Here is a 14,528-nt window from a genome sequence, read left to right as displayed (position 1 = left end):
GTGGTTATTATTATTTAAGACTAGATCTCTTATAGCAACTTCGGTGTCATATCACCACTAAATAAAGCACAGTGGAACAACGTCGGCGAATGGAATCACTGTTCCATCCAAAAGTGTTGAAAATTACACTAAATGTAAAAATGTTTGACTTATTTACCGGTTTTCTTTAAATTGTCATTACTAGCATGTCATTTGGCTGATTATATTCAATCTTAATACATACAACACGAAGTAAAAGTTCGTTATTGTACAAATTTATCATTGTCTTATCTTTAAAACCATCGTATGAGCTACAGCCAAATCGAGAAAGTGTTACTCTTACTTTGTAAAAGATAAGGTTCTGCTTTTTTAAAATAAAGTGTACTATTCAGCTTTTCTAGAATTGGGTAAACTGTCATGCCGTTTTGAGATGTACATGTCTTTAAGGCCCATGTTAAACGCTTTAGACATCTGTAGCGAGTATACGTGTTGTAAATACATATACACATAACCGTTAATTAAGCACAACCTGGAAACTAAGGGCAATTTTAAAACTTTTAGCTCAAACAGTCGATCATACTAGAATGCACATGTAAAGCACGTGCTTCACCCAATCTATAAAATGCAGTGGGTCGCAGGTTCATGTGCTGCGAACGCGCCTACTACATTGGGGTATATATTTCAAAATTGCAGTGTGTGCAGTCTGAAATGATATAAAAGATGACAGTACATGTATCTTTCCAGTATAATCCTAATGCTCTTGCCTCAACAAATCTGATAAAACTATATGAATTGAACCTACTTTTGAAATCAAATACTTTAATCCAATCATGTGTAACATTGTATCCCGGGCTGTTTAGTTGGGCTATCTGTCTCCTCAAACACAGAAGTTCCTAAGCGGGTCCACAACACTTTATTCGGCGTCAAATATGCAATTACATGATAGTACAGCAATTGTATCGTATGTACAGTACATGTATGGTCAGCCTACAGTACACAGTACCTCATCCATTATATTAAGCTTCCGTGGCCAACCGGCCATTTGCTGCTGGCCTACACATGGCTTTGCTTTTAACTGCACTGTAAAGATTTAGATATACTACTTTTACTTAACTTAGTGAGTTTTGTTTTACGGCGCACTCAGCACTATTCCAGCTATACGGTGGCGGTCTGTAAATAATCGAGTCTGGACCCGACAATCCAGTGATCAACAGCATGAGCATCGATCTGCGCAAATGGGAACCGATGACATGTGTCGCCCAAGCCAGCGAGCCTGACCACCCGATCCCGTTAGTCGCCTCTTAAGACAAGATTGGGTTACTGAAGATCAACTCTATCCTGGACCTTCACGGGTGACTTAACTCAGGAATACACGAACATATCTATATCCCCCTAAAACCTACATCCCGCCAAATTGCCAACAATAATAGTCAAAAACTCTGAGATTGATTTACTATACAGTGGACTCTGAATTATCCGACAATCTGTGTATTCCGACATATATTTTTGGGCCCCGGCAGCGTTCTTCTATATTATCATCATATTAATATTGAATTATCTGACATCTGTACTTTCAGAATTCCGACACCACATTCTGGTAACAAAGACACTATCACGCTGTACAATCCGACATCCTCTCCCAATATTAGACTAAAATAGCCAATCAACCTGTCAATGGCTACAATGGAGGATTTTTTCATGAAAGTGTGAATATGATTGTGATTGGGTAGTCCGCATGGTATGTACATTGTACTGAAGAGAATAAATACCAATGATACATGTGTATGTAAATACTGATTTTGTTTTTTCCCTTTATTCACCGAGTAAATAGCTATCAAACATTAATTTCATGAAGCCAGTTACAATGTATGGTACTGTTTGAAAAGTATTCAAGCAACGAGACAGTGAATTATCCGATACGCTGTATAATTCGACATGTTCCCCCGGTCCCAGTCAGTGTCGGATTATACAGCTTCCACTGTATCTACTGAAATTATTTTGGTGTGCAATGTATTGTTTACTTATTTATAGATAGAAGAAGAAAAGTATTTTAGAACTTTTCGTTTATAATGATAGTTTCCTTTCTTGATAAGCAACCACCATTCTTAAAAGTAGACACTTCAGAGATCGATTTCCCATAAGATTAGGCAGATCGATCAGGCACCGTAAGAACCCAAATCTATTCTAATGAACTCTTATAGCTTACAGAATTCTCAGGATCTTGACATGAACAAGTATCACAGTTTGGAATATGTCATCTCTCATTGTGCTTTTGGTTGAGCTATTTCAGTAGAATGGGCGGTTTTACGATGCGTTTATTTCACATACTATTTTTTCACATTTTTTTATTCACTTCACTTGGATACACTTTGTATGAAACAATCCGTGGACATAGTTTTGTAATGATATATAATGAGAAATGGCATGTCACTTTGTTTCAATTTCACTGGGAAATAAATATGTAAAACTGGAACAAACGCAGATACACTTGAGTAGAACTATTTCATTGTCATAATCACAGAACATTTTGGAGCTTAATCCATTTTCTCTCAAATAAATTCATATTGAAATTGTTTCTGGCAATATATTTCTCAATGTCATACACATCTTTTAATAACCCTTTATATGTGGTCAAACTTGGTTTCACACCCTTGATATTCCTGACAAAAAATGTGGCGCTTGGCTAGTATGATCATATGGTTGAGCAAGGGGTCGCTATTCGCACAAAAATAGTATATCTTGAGCTGAGAGTACGAATGTTCTGTACAAGACACAATTAACAAAACCGGTGAATTCTTTCCAGAATAATCTAATGATGGGACTTTCAATATATACATGATAAATATTCTCACTTACGTCACACGATATTCATATGTCATTATCAACTAGTTTCATTTTAATGTATAAATAAGTCTATTAATAAATTTGTATTGAAAATCCAAAAAGCTTTGGGTCTTTAATGGTTAGTCTATATTGCACAAATATGGTCTTCCAATCGATATGATCGTTTATTTCACTTTCCCATTTATCGCATACCTTTGGAAAATTGATTTCGATATGAGACTCGTAAACTAATCTATATCCTTTAGTCGGTATGATAAGATCATTCCATGGGAACTTATCGATACCTTTGTTATGTTTGGGTGTCCAGCAGTTTGAATGACTTCTTTCCATTTTGGGGAATACTGACGATGACACGATTTTATCGTCAAGTACTGTGCCCTTAATATCAAATTTTGTTTTAAGTTCTGCAAATGAGAGTACCTCTTGGTCATTGAAAATGTCTTTAATATTAACAATTCCTTGTTTGAACCAGTTATTGATTATCAAATATGTGTTACAAACTGGTGATTTAACCAGAGAGGTTGCATAACAATGTCATTTATGTTGATATGATTCACTACATATCCCCTTTATATATCTATGCCAGGCATCAAGTGCATCTTTATCTCACATACTTCCCGCTATCTTATTATTGAATCCCGAGAATGAATCAACTTACCCGCTTTTCTACATATCGCCATATCGCTGTATCGTCATATCGCCATATCGCCTTTTCGCGTTATCGCAATGTCGCCTCTTTTTATCGCCATTTCGTGTCGTGTTATCGCCATTTCGTGTCGTGTTATCGCCATTTCATGTCGTGTTATCGCCATTTCGTGTCGTGTTATCGCAATGTCGTGTCGAGTTGTTGCCATTTCGTGTCTTGTTATCGCTATATCGTGTCTTGTTATCGTCATGTCGTGTCATGTTATCGCTATTTCGTCTTTGGCTATATCGCAATATCGCTATATCGTGTCGCCATATCGCAATATCGTGTCGTACTATCGCTTTGTCGCGATATCGCCTAGATTTCTTCAGGGCGATAAAGCGATGGCCCGAATGCCACCATAATATGTGCAGTGCAGAATATATACAATGATATTCTTATATGATTTCAAACACCTGATATATTTTGAAATAACAGATCAGTAAGGTGTAAAGAACATTCGTTCTCTATTATGTCTTTTGTACGGTTGATATTCAAATTTTTGTTTGTTTTAATGGTAGCGTAGCCAACACGTTTTGTAATTATATTATAAGTGCTCCTTTGTTGTAACAATCCTAGCAGCATCAAGCTGAAGGTGTTCGAGTACATTTAAATAATAAATAGCCTTTCGTAAAGTAGAACTAAGAACGACCCCAGTTCATGAATATTCTGTTTTTTTTAGTCAACGTCAAGCATACATAGTTTTTTTTCAAGTTTCTTGCTGTGACTGCCGACTATCCAGAGACTAGTTCTTTCTTCGTTAGATTGTGCAAGAAATGAACTTTGTAAATACCTATATGTACCCCCCTATCCTTAATAGCCGGGGTGGTGGGGTAGCCTAGTGGTTAATGCGTTCGCCCTCACGCCGATGACCCGGGTTCGATTCCCCGCGTGAGTACAATGTGTGAAGCCCATTTCCACCAGTGTTCCCTGTCGTGATATTGCTGGTATAATATAAAGCGGCGTAAAACTAAACTCACTCACACTCACTCTCTAATAGCCGTCAATAGCCGGAGTACTACTGATGCGGATAAAATCAGTAGCGACGCACTCTTTTCTCTGAACCGGATTTGAAGCGCACCTGCTGAGGAGGAGGAGGAGTTACGTCCCTTCACAGAAACAACATGGCCACCCACAGTATGAGCAGAGTGTTTCGACCAAGTCTCTGTCGTCGTCTGCTGTCAAATGGCAGAGTCAGTGTCCGTGCAACTCGTAGCTGCTCCTACTTTCCCATCGATGATAGTTTGTACAATTTGGCTGAAGAGCAGCGACAGGTATCGCTTTCAGAATTTGTTTAAAAAGATTGCATGTTGTGAACATTATTAATATCCATTATTAGAGCTATACTGCCAATAATTCTATAAGTTACAATGTTTTTGGAAATTATCCATAATCCCTGTACTATAGTATGTGTATTTAAAAGTTATTGCTAATAGTGAAGAACGGGTATATGTATACTATGCATCAAAAGACCTTGACCATGTTGACCTGTGGTGTTCGTGCGGTTTGATTGGTTCGTCTGGACACACAACCTACACACCTCTCCACCTCTCCACCACTGTACACAGTTTACTTTAATTATCATGAATATTAATTGCCATGATTATGCGCAGTCAGTACATGTAGATTTTAGTATTTTACACTAGGTGACTATGAATACTGTCAGGTTATATTTACCAACTTGCATCTGTCATCAGTTGTCTCCCTTGTGTCAGTAAAAATAGGCTGTTTAGTATTAGAACTGGTCTTCAGATGCTTGTTGTGAGAGACAACTAATGGAATCATGCAGTCAGGTTCACAGACTTGGTTGATGCATGTGATAGTATCCCACTTTGGTAGGTCCCAACCCATGATCATGATGATGTCAATCACTGGATCGTCTAGTCCAGACTTGAATATTTTGATATAGCTAGTTAATTCATGAGTGCAACATTAAACAACATGCAAACAAACCTCTCAGCTGATTTCAGATACTGTGGTGAACTAAATAAACTAAGCTTAACATTGTGTGGAAATAAGACAAGATGTACTTGAACCAGGTCATTCATGATACATGTTACACATTGGCAAAGTTTTGTCATTGTAATGATAACCCATGTTGCAAAGAGGCACCTATAATGAATATGAATGTCTTACAGATTGAGGTCAAACCATGAGAAGGAGCATACATTTACATTTCTTATGTAGACCTATCACAGTTACACTTACACCCACATACATAAACAAACCACCCTCCCACTGTTCATATCTATAGACTGCCTTACAATTGATATTTCTGCTTGATCGTTGCAACCTTCAGTAAACATTGTTTGCCATTATCAAACTTCCTTGTAACGTATGTGCAATCTTCGACATTTCAATTAATCGGACCACCACTCATATGCACTAATTGTTTTCCAGCTACGACAGAGTGTTTTCCAGTTTGCACAGAAAGAACTTGCCCCAAAGGCAGGAGAAATTGATAAGACCAATGATTTCAAAGATATGAGGGTAAGTTTGGAGGTTTGAACTAGAATATTTTTAATAGTTATTGACAAATGTGACTTTGTGCAATAATTTTCCTGAAATGTTATAAGAGGTATAGAAAAAAATATGAATTGTATAAGTTGGTAGTGTAAAGGTTGTGCTATAGTGGTAAGATTAAGGTCACTGTCAGGTATAACAAATGTCATCGTATCCCAGTTGCGTAGATCAATGCTTATGCTGTTGATCACTGGAATGTCTGGTTCAGACTCAATTATTTACAGGCTGCGGCAATATGGCTGGAATATTGCTCAGTGCGGCATAAAATTAAACTCGCTCACTCAATGTCAGTTGTATGTTGTTTTGTCTGCGTCAAGAGCATTGAGTGTTGATTTATGGATGATAAGTTTGGTCATTTGATTGTATTCTCCGTTTCACATGACATAAATTTTTTTTCAGGATTTCTGGAAAAAATGTGGAGAACTTGGTCTCCATGGAATCACTGCTCCAAGTAAGTACTCTTAGCACTGCTGATTGACTGCAAAGGTTACTTTTCATTTTGGGAATGTGTTTGAGCTAAGGGTTTTGGTGCCAAGTATATCTGCAGTATGACATTTGGTTAATAAGGATTGCCCAGTTACATTGTGTGAACTGGCTGTTCCGTGATGATATGAAAACTTGCTCCTGCTCCTGTTGCTTATTTACCTGAACTAGATTTCATAATTTACTATGTTTAAAAGACACTGTTATAAAGAATATTGCTAGCATTCACTTCTCTGTCTTAGGATTGATCATGTTGATCATGACCAGCATTGACTGAGAGTTAACATAGTGTTATTGAGGCATTGTATCTTAGATGGATGGTGTTTGAAAGCATATCTTAGTTTCTTAACACTGTGTTCATTATGATGGACTATGTTGTTATGGTTCCCTAATATGGTCATACAATCAATGTATGGATTAACGTTAACTCAGATACTTAACAGGTCAACCTCAGTTGTCCATGATGTCTCGACCGCCTCCGTGATGTAGTGGTTAGAGCGTCCGCCCAGAGAGCGGAAGGTCGTGGGTTCGACCCCCGACCTCGTCATACCAAAAGAGGTGAAAAAATATGGTACTTGTTGGTCCCTGCCTGGTGCTCGGCATTAATGGGTACAACAAGGACTGGTCGGCTCGGAGTCAGTATAATGTGTCTGAGAGGGGTATTCATGCTTCACTGCGGCGTGGTATCGCAGTGGGCTAGCACTATAAAACCAGCTTAAGTCTGGGCTAGTACAAGCAGCCGCACATACACATACACACACATGCACGTCGTCATATGAGCGAAATATTCTCAAGCACGACGTTAAACCCAATTTCACGTTACCTCACCTCCCTAATATGGTCATACAATCAATCTATGAATTAACGTTAACTCAGATACTTAACAGGTCAACCTCAGTTGTCCATGATGTCTCAATCCTATTAGGCCCAAAAAAATAAATGTTGTGGTTCTGATTTCCTACATTTCAGAACTAGGGTAGGTAGGTAGGGGTTTGGGTTGTTTTGCAAAATATTTTTACATTACTCATGTGTCAGAAAATAAATTTAATTTATTATGTGGTGAGTAAAATTGTTAGGCTCAGCGGGAATATTTAGGGTCGGTCGGGAAATCGGAACCACAAGCTTTTTTTTTTAGGCCTTACAATAAATACCTTGGAACCTTTACTGACAACTGATTTGCATGACATTATGATAACACTTGCTATTTCAAAATACTCTACTTGTGAATGAGAGAAATTCTTTGTAGAGTTAGTGGTAAGAGAGTTTGAGATGGTGATGTCACTTGTGTAGCAAGCTGTAGTGTCTGATGGGTCCGGTATCCTTCCATTTGTCAGACATCCCAATAGTCACACAGGTTAATATTATATGGTCTCTGGTTAAAACAACAAACCATCTGGTTGAGTGCAGAGCCAATCCCCTGCCCGTTACCTCTTAATGAAATAGGAATGGCCCATAAAATAAATAACAGAACAGAATTTTATTACACTCAGGCCGATATCATTGGCATATTAGGTGCAAATGACAATAAATGATAATATTATGTCGGAATAGTAGTTAGCCGGAAGATTTTACAATTTGTGTGAAATATTTACAGAATTTCCTGAGATTTTACACAATAACAGTTTTCCTTAGGTTCAACTAACTGCTTGAAATATCCAATTGGGACATTCCCATTTATATATGGGTGTTGCGATAATTAATCCCTAGTCCGGTGTCTGACAATTGGGATATCTAACTAATGGGAGTAAATCACTTCTTATGTGTCCAGCTTATTATATACCATAATGGATTGGAAATCTAATACCCTGAATTGTCAAGGATGTTAACTTGTTAGGCAGACCTATGAGTGACCTGTTGAACATGTTGAACTATCACAGCTACGGTATGTTACGGTTGATTATGACCAGTTACTACAAACACAAGTTTAATAGTAGGGAGTAATGGGCCATTGTGACAAACAGAATATCCTTAACATTTACAAATATTCAGTCAAAAACTTTTATTAGTGAAAAAAGTAAGTTGGAAATATTTTATCAGCCAGGCACGAAATGAGCAGTTGAAAGCATGTCAAATAATGTTCTGCATTAATTAGCATGAAACGTGTGATAACACCAGATTCTGTGCCAGGTGAGTATGGAGGATCTGAAATGTCCTACCTGGACCACTGTCTTGTGATGGAGGAACTGTCTCGAGCATCGGCCTCCATTGCCCTCAGCTATGGAGCTCACTCTAACCTCTGCATCAATCAAATAGTTCGCAATGGCAGTGAGGAGCAGAAGAAAAAGTATTTACCCAAGGTAAATCTCAGTGTATTCTGTCTTCTATAGTGAAGCTTATTATCCTTTAGTTCAGTTTATGTCTATTGCCAGTGTCAATACTTCAAAGGTGTGTTACACTGTGTATTGTAGCATCACATGTTTTAGCTCGACTTATATTTCCCTTCTGGCATTTGATATTTTTTTCTGATATTTTACAATTTGTGATTTCATCGACAGCTTGTTTGTCAACAAACTTTCATGCTACAGCCCTAGCAACAACATACTCAGAATCTAGCTACAAAATATGCATTTTGATCAATTTGAGAAATATTGCAGTTTGACACAGAGAACACAAAGACTAAACTAACCATGAAGCAAAAATAGTATTTTGAACAGTTTTAGTACTGTCAAAAACCTGAGTGGTAGATTGTCCGCTTGTTGTTGATATCTTCCCGTGGCTTGTACCAGGCTCAGTGGATGTGAAAATGTATGACATCATTCCAAAGTGTCATGGTTGCACTTGTATTGCAACATAGGAAGCAATCGATACATACTTTTGCTTCATAGACTTTCATAAAATGTAATTAACCGTTTCAACATGTAGAGACCATATTATAACCATGTCTATGTTTGTGAGGGGCGGTGGTGTAGCCTAGTGGTTAAAGCATTCGCTCGTCACGCCAAAGGCCCGGGTTCGATTGCCCACATGGGTACAATGTGTGAAGCCCATTTCTAGTGTCCCCTGCCGTGATATTGCCCGAATATTCCTAAAAGCGGTGTAAAATCCAACTCACTCACTCACCCACTCACTCACTCAACCACCCACTCAACCACTCACTCACTCAACCACCCACCCACTCAAACTCAACCACCCACCCACTCACTCACTATGTTTGGGAAATAAGCCCAACTTTTAGATACAATCTGTGTGCAAGCACTGCCATTGTCTGATATTGAAGCAGTGTTCAGCGGATACTACATAATATATGGTGCATGTTGTACTTGGAGACTCACACGCGTCGGTGTATCATGTTGATCATTACTGACAATATATTGGAGCCCAATGTGGTAGAACATGTAGAACATGGGCGATGTAATGATTATTATGTTATTTCAGCTGATCAGCGGAGAACATATGTATTTTTCCTTATCCTGACTCATGCTCTTTTGCTTGTCTTCTTCTTCTTGCGAACATAGTGGAACACTTGTATCTCCTTAATTGAAGCTCCCTTCAATGTAAAATCACTAATTGGTACTCACCAAGAGCTGCCTCCCTTTGCCATTTAGCGCGGGAACAGGTGTAGCCACCCTCTGGCCTCATGCTTCACTCTCTCCTTCTTAAGCCCAGTGAGCAGGATGTGAGGCGCCTGTGTCTCCTTACACACTATATCCTTTGGTTTTCTTAGTTAGTTACCTCTTATAGTTTACTATAAAGGTATAGCTAGTATCCTTCATTAATTTGTATTGATAATTAATCATTATTTCTACTGTTTATTCCGTGAGTTAAGTGATTGTTCAGCTAGTATTACGTTGATGAAAATCTGTACTATTTGTAGATTACGTTTTTCCGCTGCTGATCCATGTAGTATGCCCTAGTTGTTCGCCTTGTGCGTTTGATTCACGTTGCAGTTACTGCATTAATTTAACTAATTCTGCTTTTAATAAATACCATCTTTGCGTCTTGAGGCGTGCTGCAGATAGAGTCCGCAAACAAAGGGTTAGACATGGCGATACGCCGAATTCCCATCCAGTCAGCTGCTGTCGATCGACCCCCTCCCGTCTGGTGTTCTGCTAGAGACCCCATCGGAAGAGGCGTGGGATGCGATCCGTCACCTCTAAGAAGCGACCGGCCTCCCCAGACATCCCGTCATCGCAGCTAAAGTCCAAGAGGGCCTCAAGCGTCTTCTCAGCGCAGACCGTACCCCAGGGCAGCGTCAACCTCCAAAGGGAAGTCTACGAAGTCGTCAAGAACTTTCTCAGCGAGATCGTTCCAGCCGCAGAAGTGGGCCTCACGATGACCAGCCGATCATCATCCCGACATGCATACAAGAAGCTGACCCGGTGACAGCTACAGTGACTTCAGCAGAGATCACCATGCAGCCTGATGCCTCTACACTGATGTCAGGCGAAATCCCTGAGGGCCCCACCGTTAACATCGCAGAGAGGGCACCGTCTACTTCGTCGCAGACCATCCCAGGCGATCTAATGCGGCAAATCATGATCATGATGGAGGCCACTACAGACTGGAGAAGCAGCCAACCCAGGGTCGAGCCAGCGAAGGCTCCAGCGTGAACAGCACCCCAGAGGCACCCCCGTCAGCGTAGCAGCCACGGCGATGATGCCACCAGCGAAGGAAGTCACAGACCACCTCGACGAAGGACCCAGATGTACAGCCGAAGGAGCGGCGGGATAGATCATCACCTTCTTCGGCTTCATCCTCAGATCACGGACTCAGACCACCAGACCTCCACGGAAAGCCCAGCGAAGGTCATATCACCGTTCCCCAGGACCCGGGCCAGAGGAAGCCAGCGAAGGCATTAGCGAAGGGCGCCCTGAACCCAGATCGTCATCATCTAGAAAGACATCGAGGGACTACACAAGAGCCAGCGAAGCTATCAGCGTTCTCCTCACAGGTCTCGAGAAGGTCAACCCATAGGCGTAGATCACCAAGGCGATCTCCTCGCCGTTCACCCGCGCCCGATCTCGGCGTACATCACCGCGTCGATCACCACACAGGTCTGCACACAAGTCTACAACCAGGTCTCCCAAAGCGTCACCCGACATAGAGATAGAACCACACAGTCCAACATCAGAAGAGCACCAACCTCTCATCAATGATGCTGGAATAGAAGATGATGGAGGAATTATTTTCTCAGATGCAGAATCACGATATTGGATGGTAAACAACCTAGATCTCTCATCACCTTCCAAGAGTGGCAATCCGCGCAGACATACCTGATGAAAGAAGGCGATGCAGATGCTGTCACACTACCTCCGATCGACCCGATTGCTGCGGTACCACAGAATCTAGACACAGCATTCCATAAAGCCCGCGAAAGTTCAGACACCACATCTGCCAAACTTTCCGCCAAGAAGTTCTCCCGCATAACATGGACCCCTTCTTCAAGGCTCAAGACATCGATGAAAACTACAAGCTGATCAGCGATGTCAAGAATAAGAACTACAAGATTGGCGATCGCCAAACTGGTTCAGATAGAAACCATGCCGAGGCGTATGTTCTTTGGTCTAAATAGATCTAGAGCGATCAATGAGACACTTATCACCAGATTTAAGTAACCACGACCTCTGAAGATGATAGAATGATTTACTTTCGGCCCTACTTATGCAAAGAAGGACCAGCAGTTCCTAGCGGATCATCTCACATCTGTCTCAGCAGCACTGACCTTAGCTCGTCGTCAAGGCCTCCTCGCTTCCTGCAGCTGGGGTGAGAACTTTACAGCTCCACTATATACAGCCCGTGGTCTTCCCCATCCATCTTTGGCGGAGGAATAGACAAAGTCTCCAAGGAAGTCACTAAGGATTCCAGAGAAGTCCTTATGATTAAATCGATGGACACACTAGCCAGCGTCATCCGACAGACTTCACAAAGATACTCAGGGAGATCTAAATTCACGGGTCTACAGAGAGCGCGGGACAGGAAGATAGCCAGCTCCAGGGGAAAAGATTCTTTTAAATTAAGCCCATATGGCAACTATAGAGGAGGGTCAGGAAGAGGCAGGACACCCAGAGGTTCCGCAACTATAAGCGCTGAAAGACAGGTTGGAGCGACTGGAGTCTTCCACCCCAGCCGTTCCAGTACAACCGTCACAAGTGGGTGGGCGCCTTCAACTACACTGGGAAAACTGGGGAATGTTACAAGACCCTTATGTCTCCAACATTCTTCAACCGCAGTTTCTTATCCCACTACAGGCCAAGCCTCCGCTGACAGTCAACCCTCACAAGTTCGACTTACAGGCACAACAACTACCAAAGTTAAGAGAGGCTGTTACATCACTCCTAACCAAGCAGGCCATAGAAGTAATAGATCAAGGAAACATCGAACCAGGTTTCTACTCCCCAGTTTTCCTAGTACCCAAGAAAAACTCCAAGGAGAAATACAGACTCATTTACAACATGAGCTTCTTCAACAAGAATTATCTCGCAAACCACGAAGTTTAGCATGATACATCTACCTCAGTTACGACAGTTGATTAAGCCCCATGGACTACATGGGCAGTATAGATCTACAGGATGCATATCTGCACATCCCAATACATCCCGAATCCAGGAAATACCTACGGTTTACACTAGACGGGCTACATTACCAGTGGAAAGTACTCCCATTCGGAATATCATCAGCCCCCTGGCTATTCACGAGGATAACGAAACCGATTATCACCTATTTACATCGTCAAGGGCTACGCAGTGCATTTTACCTCGACGACGGGATACAAGTAGATCAAGATCCACAGCGTCTCAAACTACAGTTAAACTACATCATAAAGCTACTAACACAGCTAGGATGGTTAGTAAACTTACTCAAGTCGGACCTAGTACCATCGCAAGACCTGCAGTTCCTAGGCATTCGATTTATCACGAATCTCAACCGTATCGTCGTACCAGAAGACCGTTGGACCAAGATCCAACAGACCATTCCACCAGCTCTACTCTCTCCGTTACCACTTCGACAGTGGCAGAGCCTACTAGGTCTCCTCACATCAGCCCAAGACATGACAGTCAGAGGCAGATTACAGTTACGTCCCTTACAGGTCTTCATCAATGCACATCTCGACGACCTACAACCATTCAGTCTACCGAAACATCTCAGACCTCATCTACTATGGTGGACAAAGAAATCGAATGTCTGCGAAGGGATTTGTTTAGCAGAGCAGGAATTCAAAACCCATCTATATGTAGACGCGTCGCTCCAAGGTTGGGGAGCTCATCTCGCCAACCGGACGGCATCAGGGTTATGGAATCAGCAAGAAAGCAAGCTCCATATAAACATGTTAGAGATGAAAGCTGTAATCAGCGCCATACTGCATTGGAGCACCATTCTACAAAATCGCACCTAATGATTCATACCGACAACTTCGACAGTGGCGTTCTATGTGAACAGACAAGGCTCAAGCGAGATCACTGAACCTTTTGAACTTAAGCTTTCAACTGTTCGATCTAATCCACGATCTAAATCTACATGTCAGAGCATGTCACATTCCCGGAGCCAGAAATGTACTAGCAGGCGCTCTCTCGGCCACATCAACCGTCACCGACAGAATGGATGCTCAATACAGAAATCTTTGCACAGATAATCAAGCAAATAGGGGCGCCGCTAGTAGATCTATTAAGCCACCACGATTCAACAATCAGCTACCGACATTCGTGTCACCAGTCCCAGACCCACAAGCATGGGCAGCGGGCGGCTCTAAGCATATCCTGGGAAGGCCTCAATGCGTACGCGTTTCCGCCGCCAGCAATAATGCCTCAAGTGTTACAGAAAATCAGACAAACACAGAGCCTACAACTCACTTTGGTCGTGCCCTACTGGCCGGCCAGAACGTGGTTTCCCATTCTAATTCAAGAAATCGGTCAACCGGCACTAGAGCTACCCAAAGCTCAAATCTGTTAATACATCCACACACCAAACAGGTGCACGAAGCCCAGAAGTATTCCAACTTCACGTATGGACTGTATTAAAATGTGTTTAAACAAGAGAGGATATTCTGCCAGAGCGGCAAAAGCGGTCCGCTTGCCTT

General features: G+C 41.5%; 1 protein-coding gene across 1 annotated transcript in view; it reads left to right on the top strand.

The window, feature by feature from the left end:
• The first annotated feature begins 4,626 nt into the window (after window positions 1–4,626).
• The window catches only part of LOC124289401 (isovaleryl-CoA dehydrogenase, mitochondrial-like), a 29,517-nt gene continuing 19,615 nt past the window's right edge, over window positions 4,627–14,528 (top strand). Inside the window, 6 exon segments of the mRNA XM_046726023.1 lie at window positions 4,627–4,782; window positions 5,909–5,998; window positions 6,431–6,482; window positions 8,642–8,811; window positions 9,890–9,909; window positions 10,683–10,774. Coding sequence (XP_046581979.1) covers window positions 4,633–4,782; window positions 5,909–5,998; window positions 6,431–6,482; window positions 8,642–8,811; window positions 9,890–9,909; window positions 10,683–10,774 — 574 coding nt within the window. The 5' untranslated portion in view covers window positions 4,627–4,632.

Source organism: Haliotis rubra, unplaced genomic scaffold, assembly GCF_003918875.1.
Source record: "Haliotis rubra isolate DU_JTF1 unplaced genomic scaffold, ASM391887v1 Scf44, whole genome shotgun sequence".
Classification (NCBI taxonomy): Eukaryota; Metazoa; Mollusca; class Gastropoda; order Lepetellida; family Haliotidae; genus Haliotis; species Haliotis rubra.
Note: the sequence above shows the minus strand (reverse complement) of the source record. Positions and strands in the feature narration are given on the sequence as shown.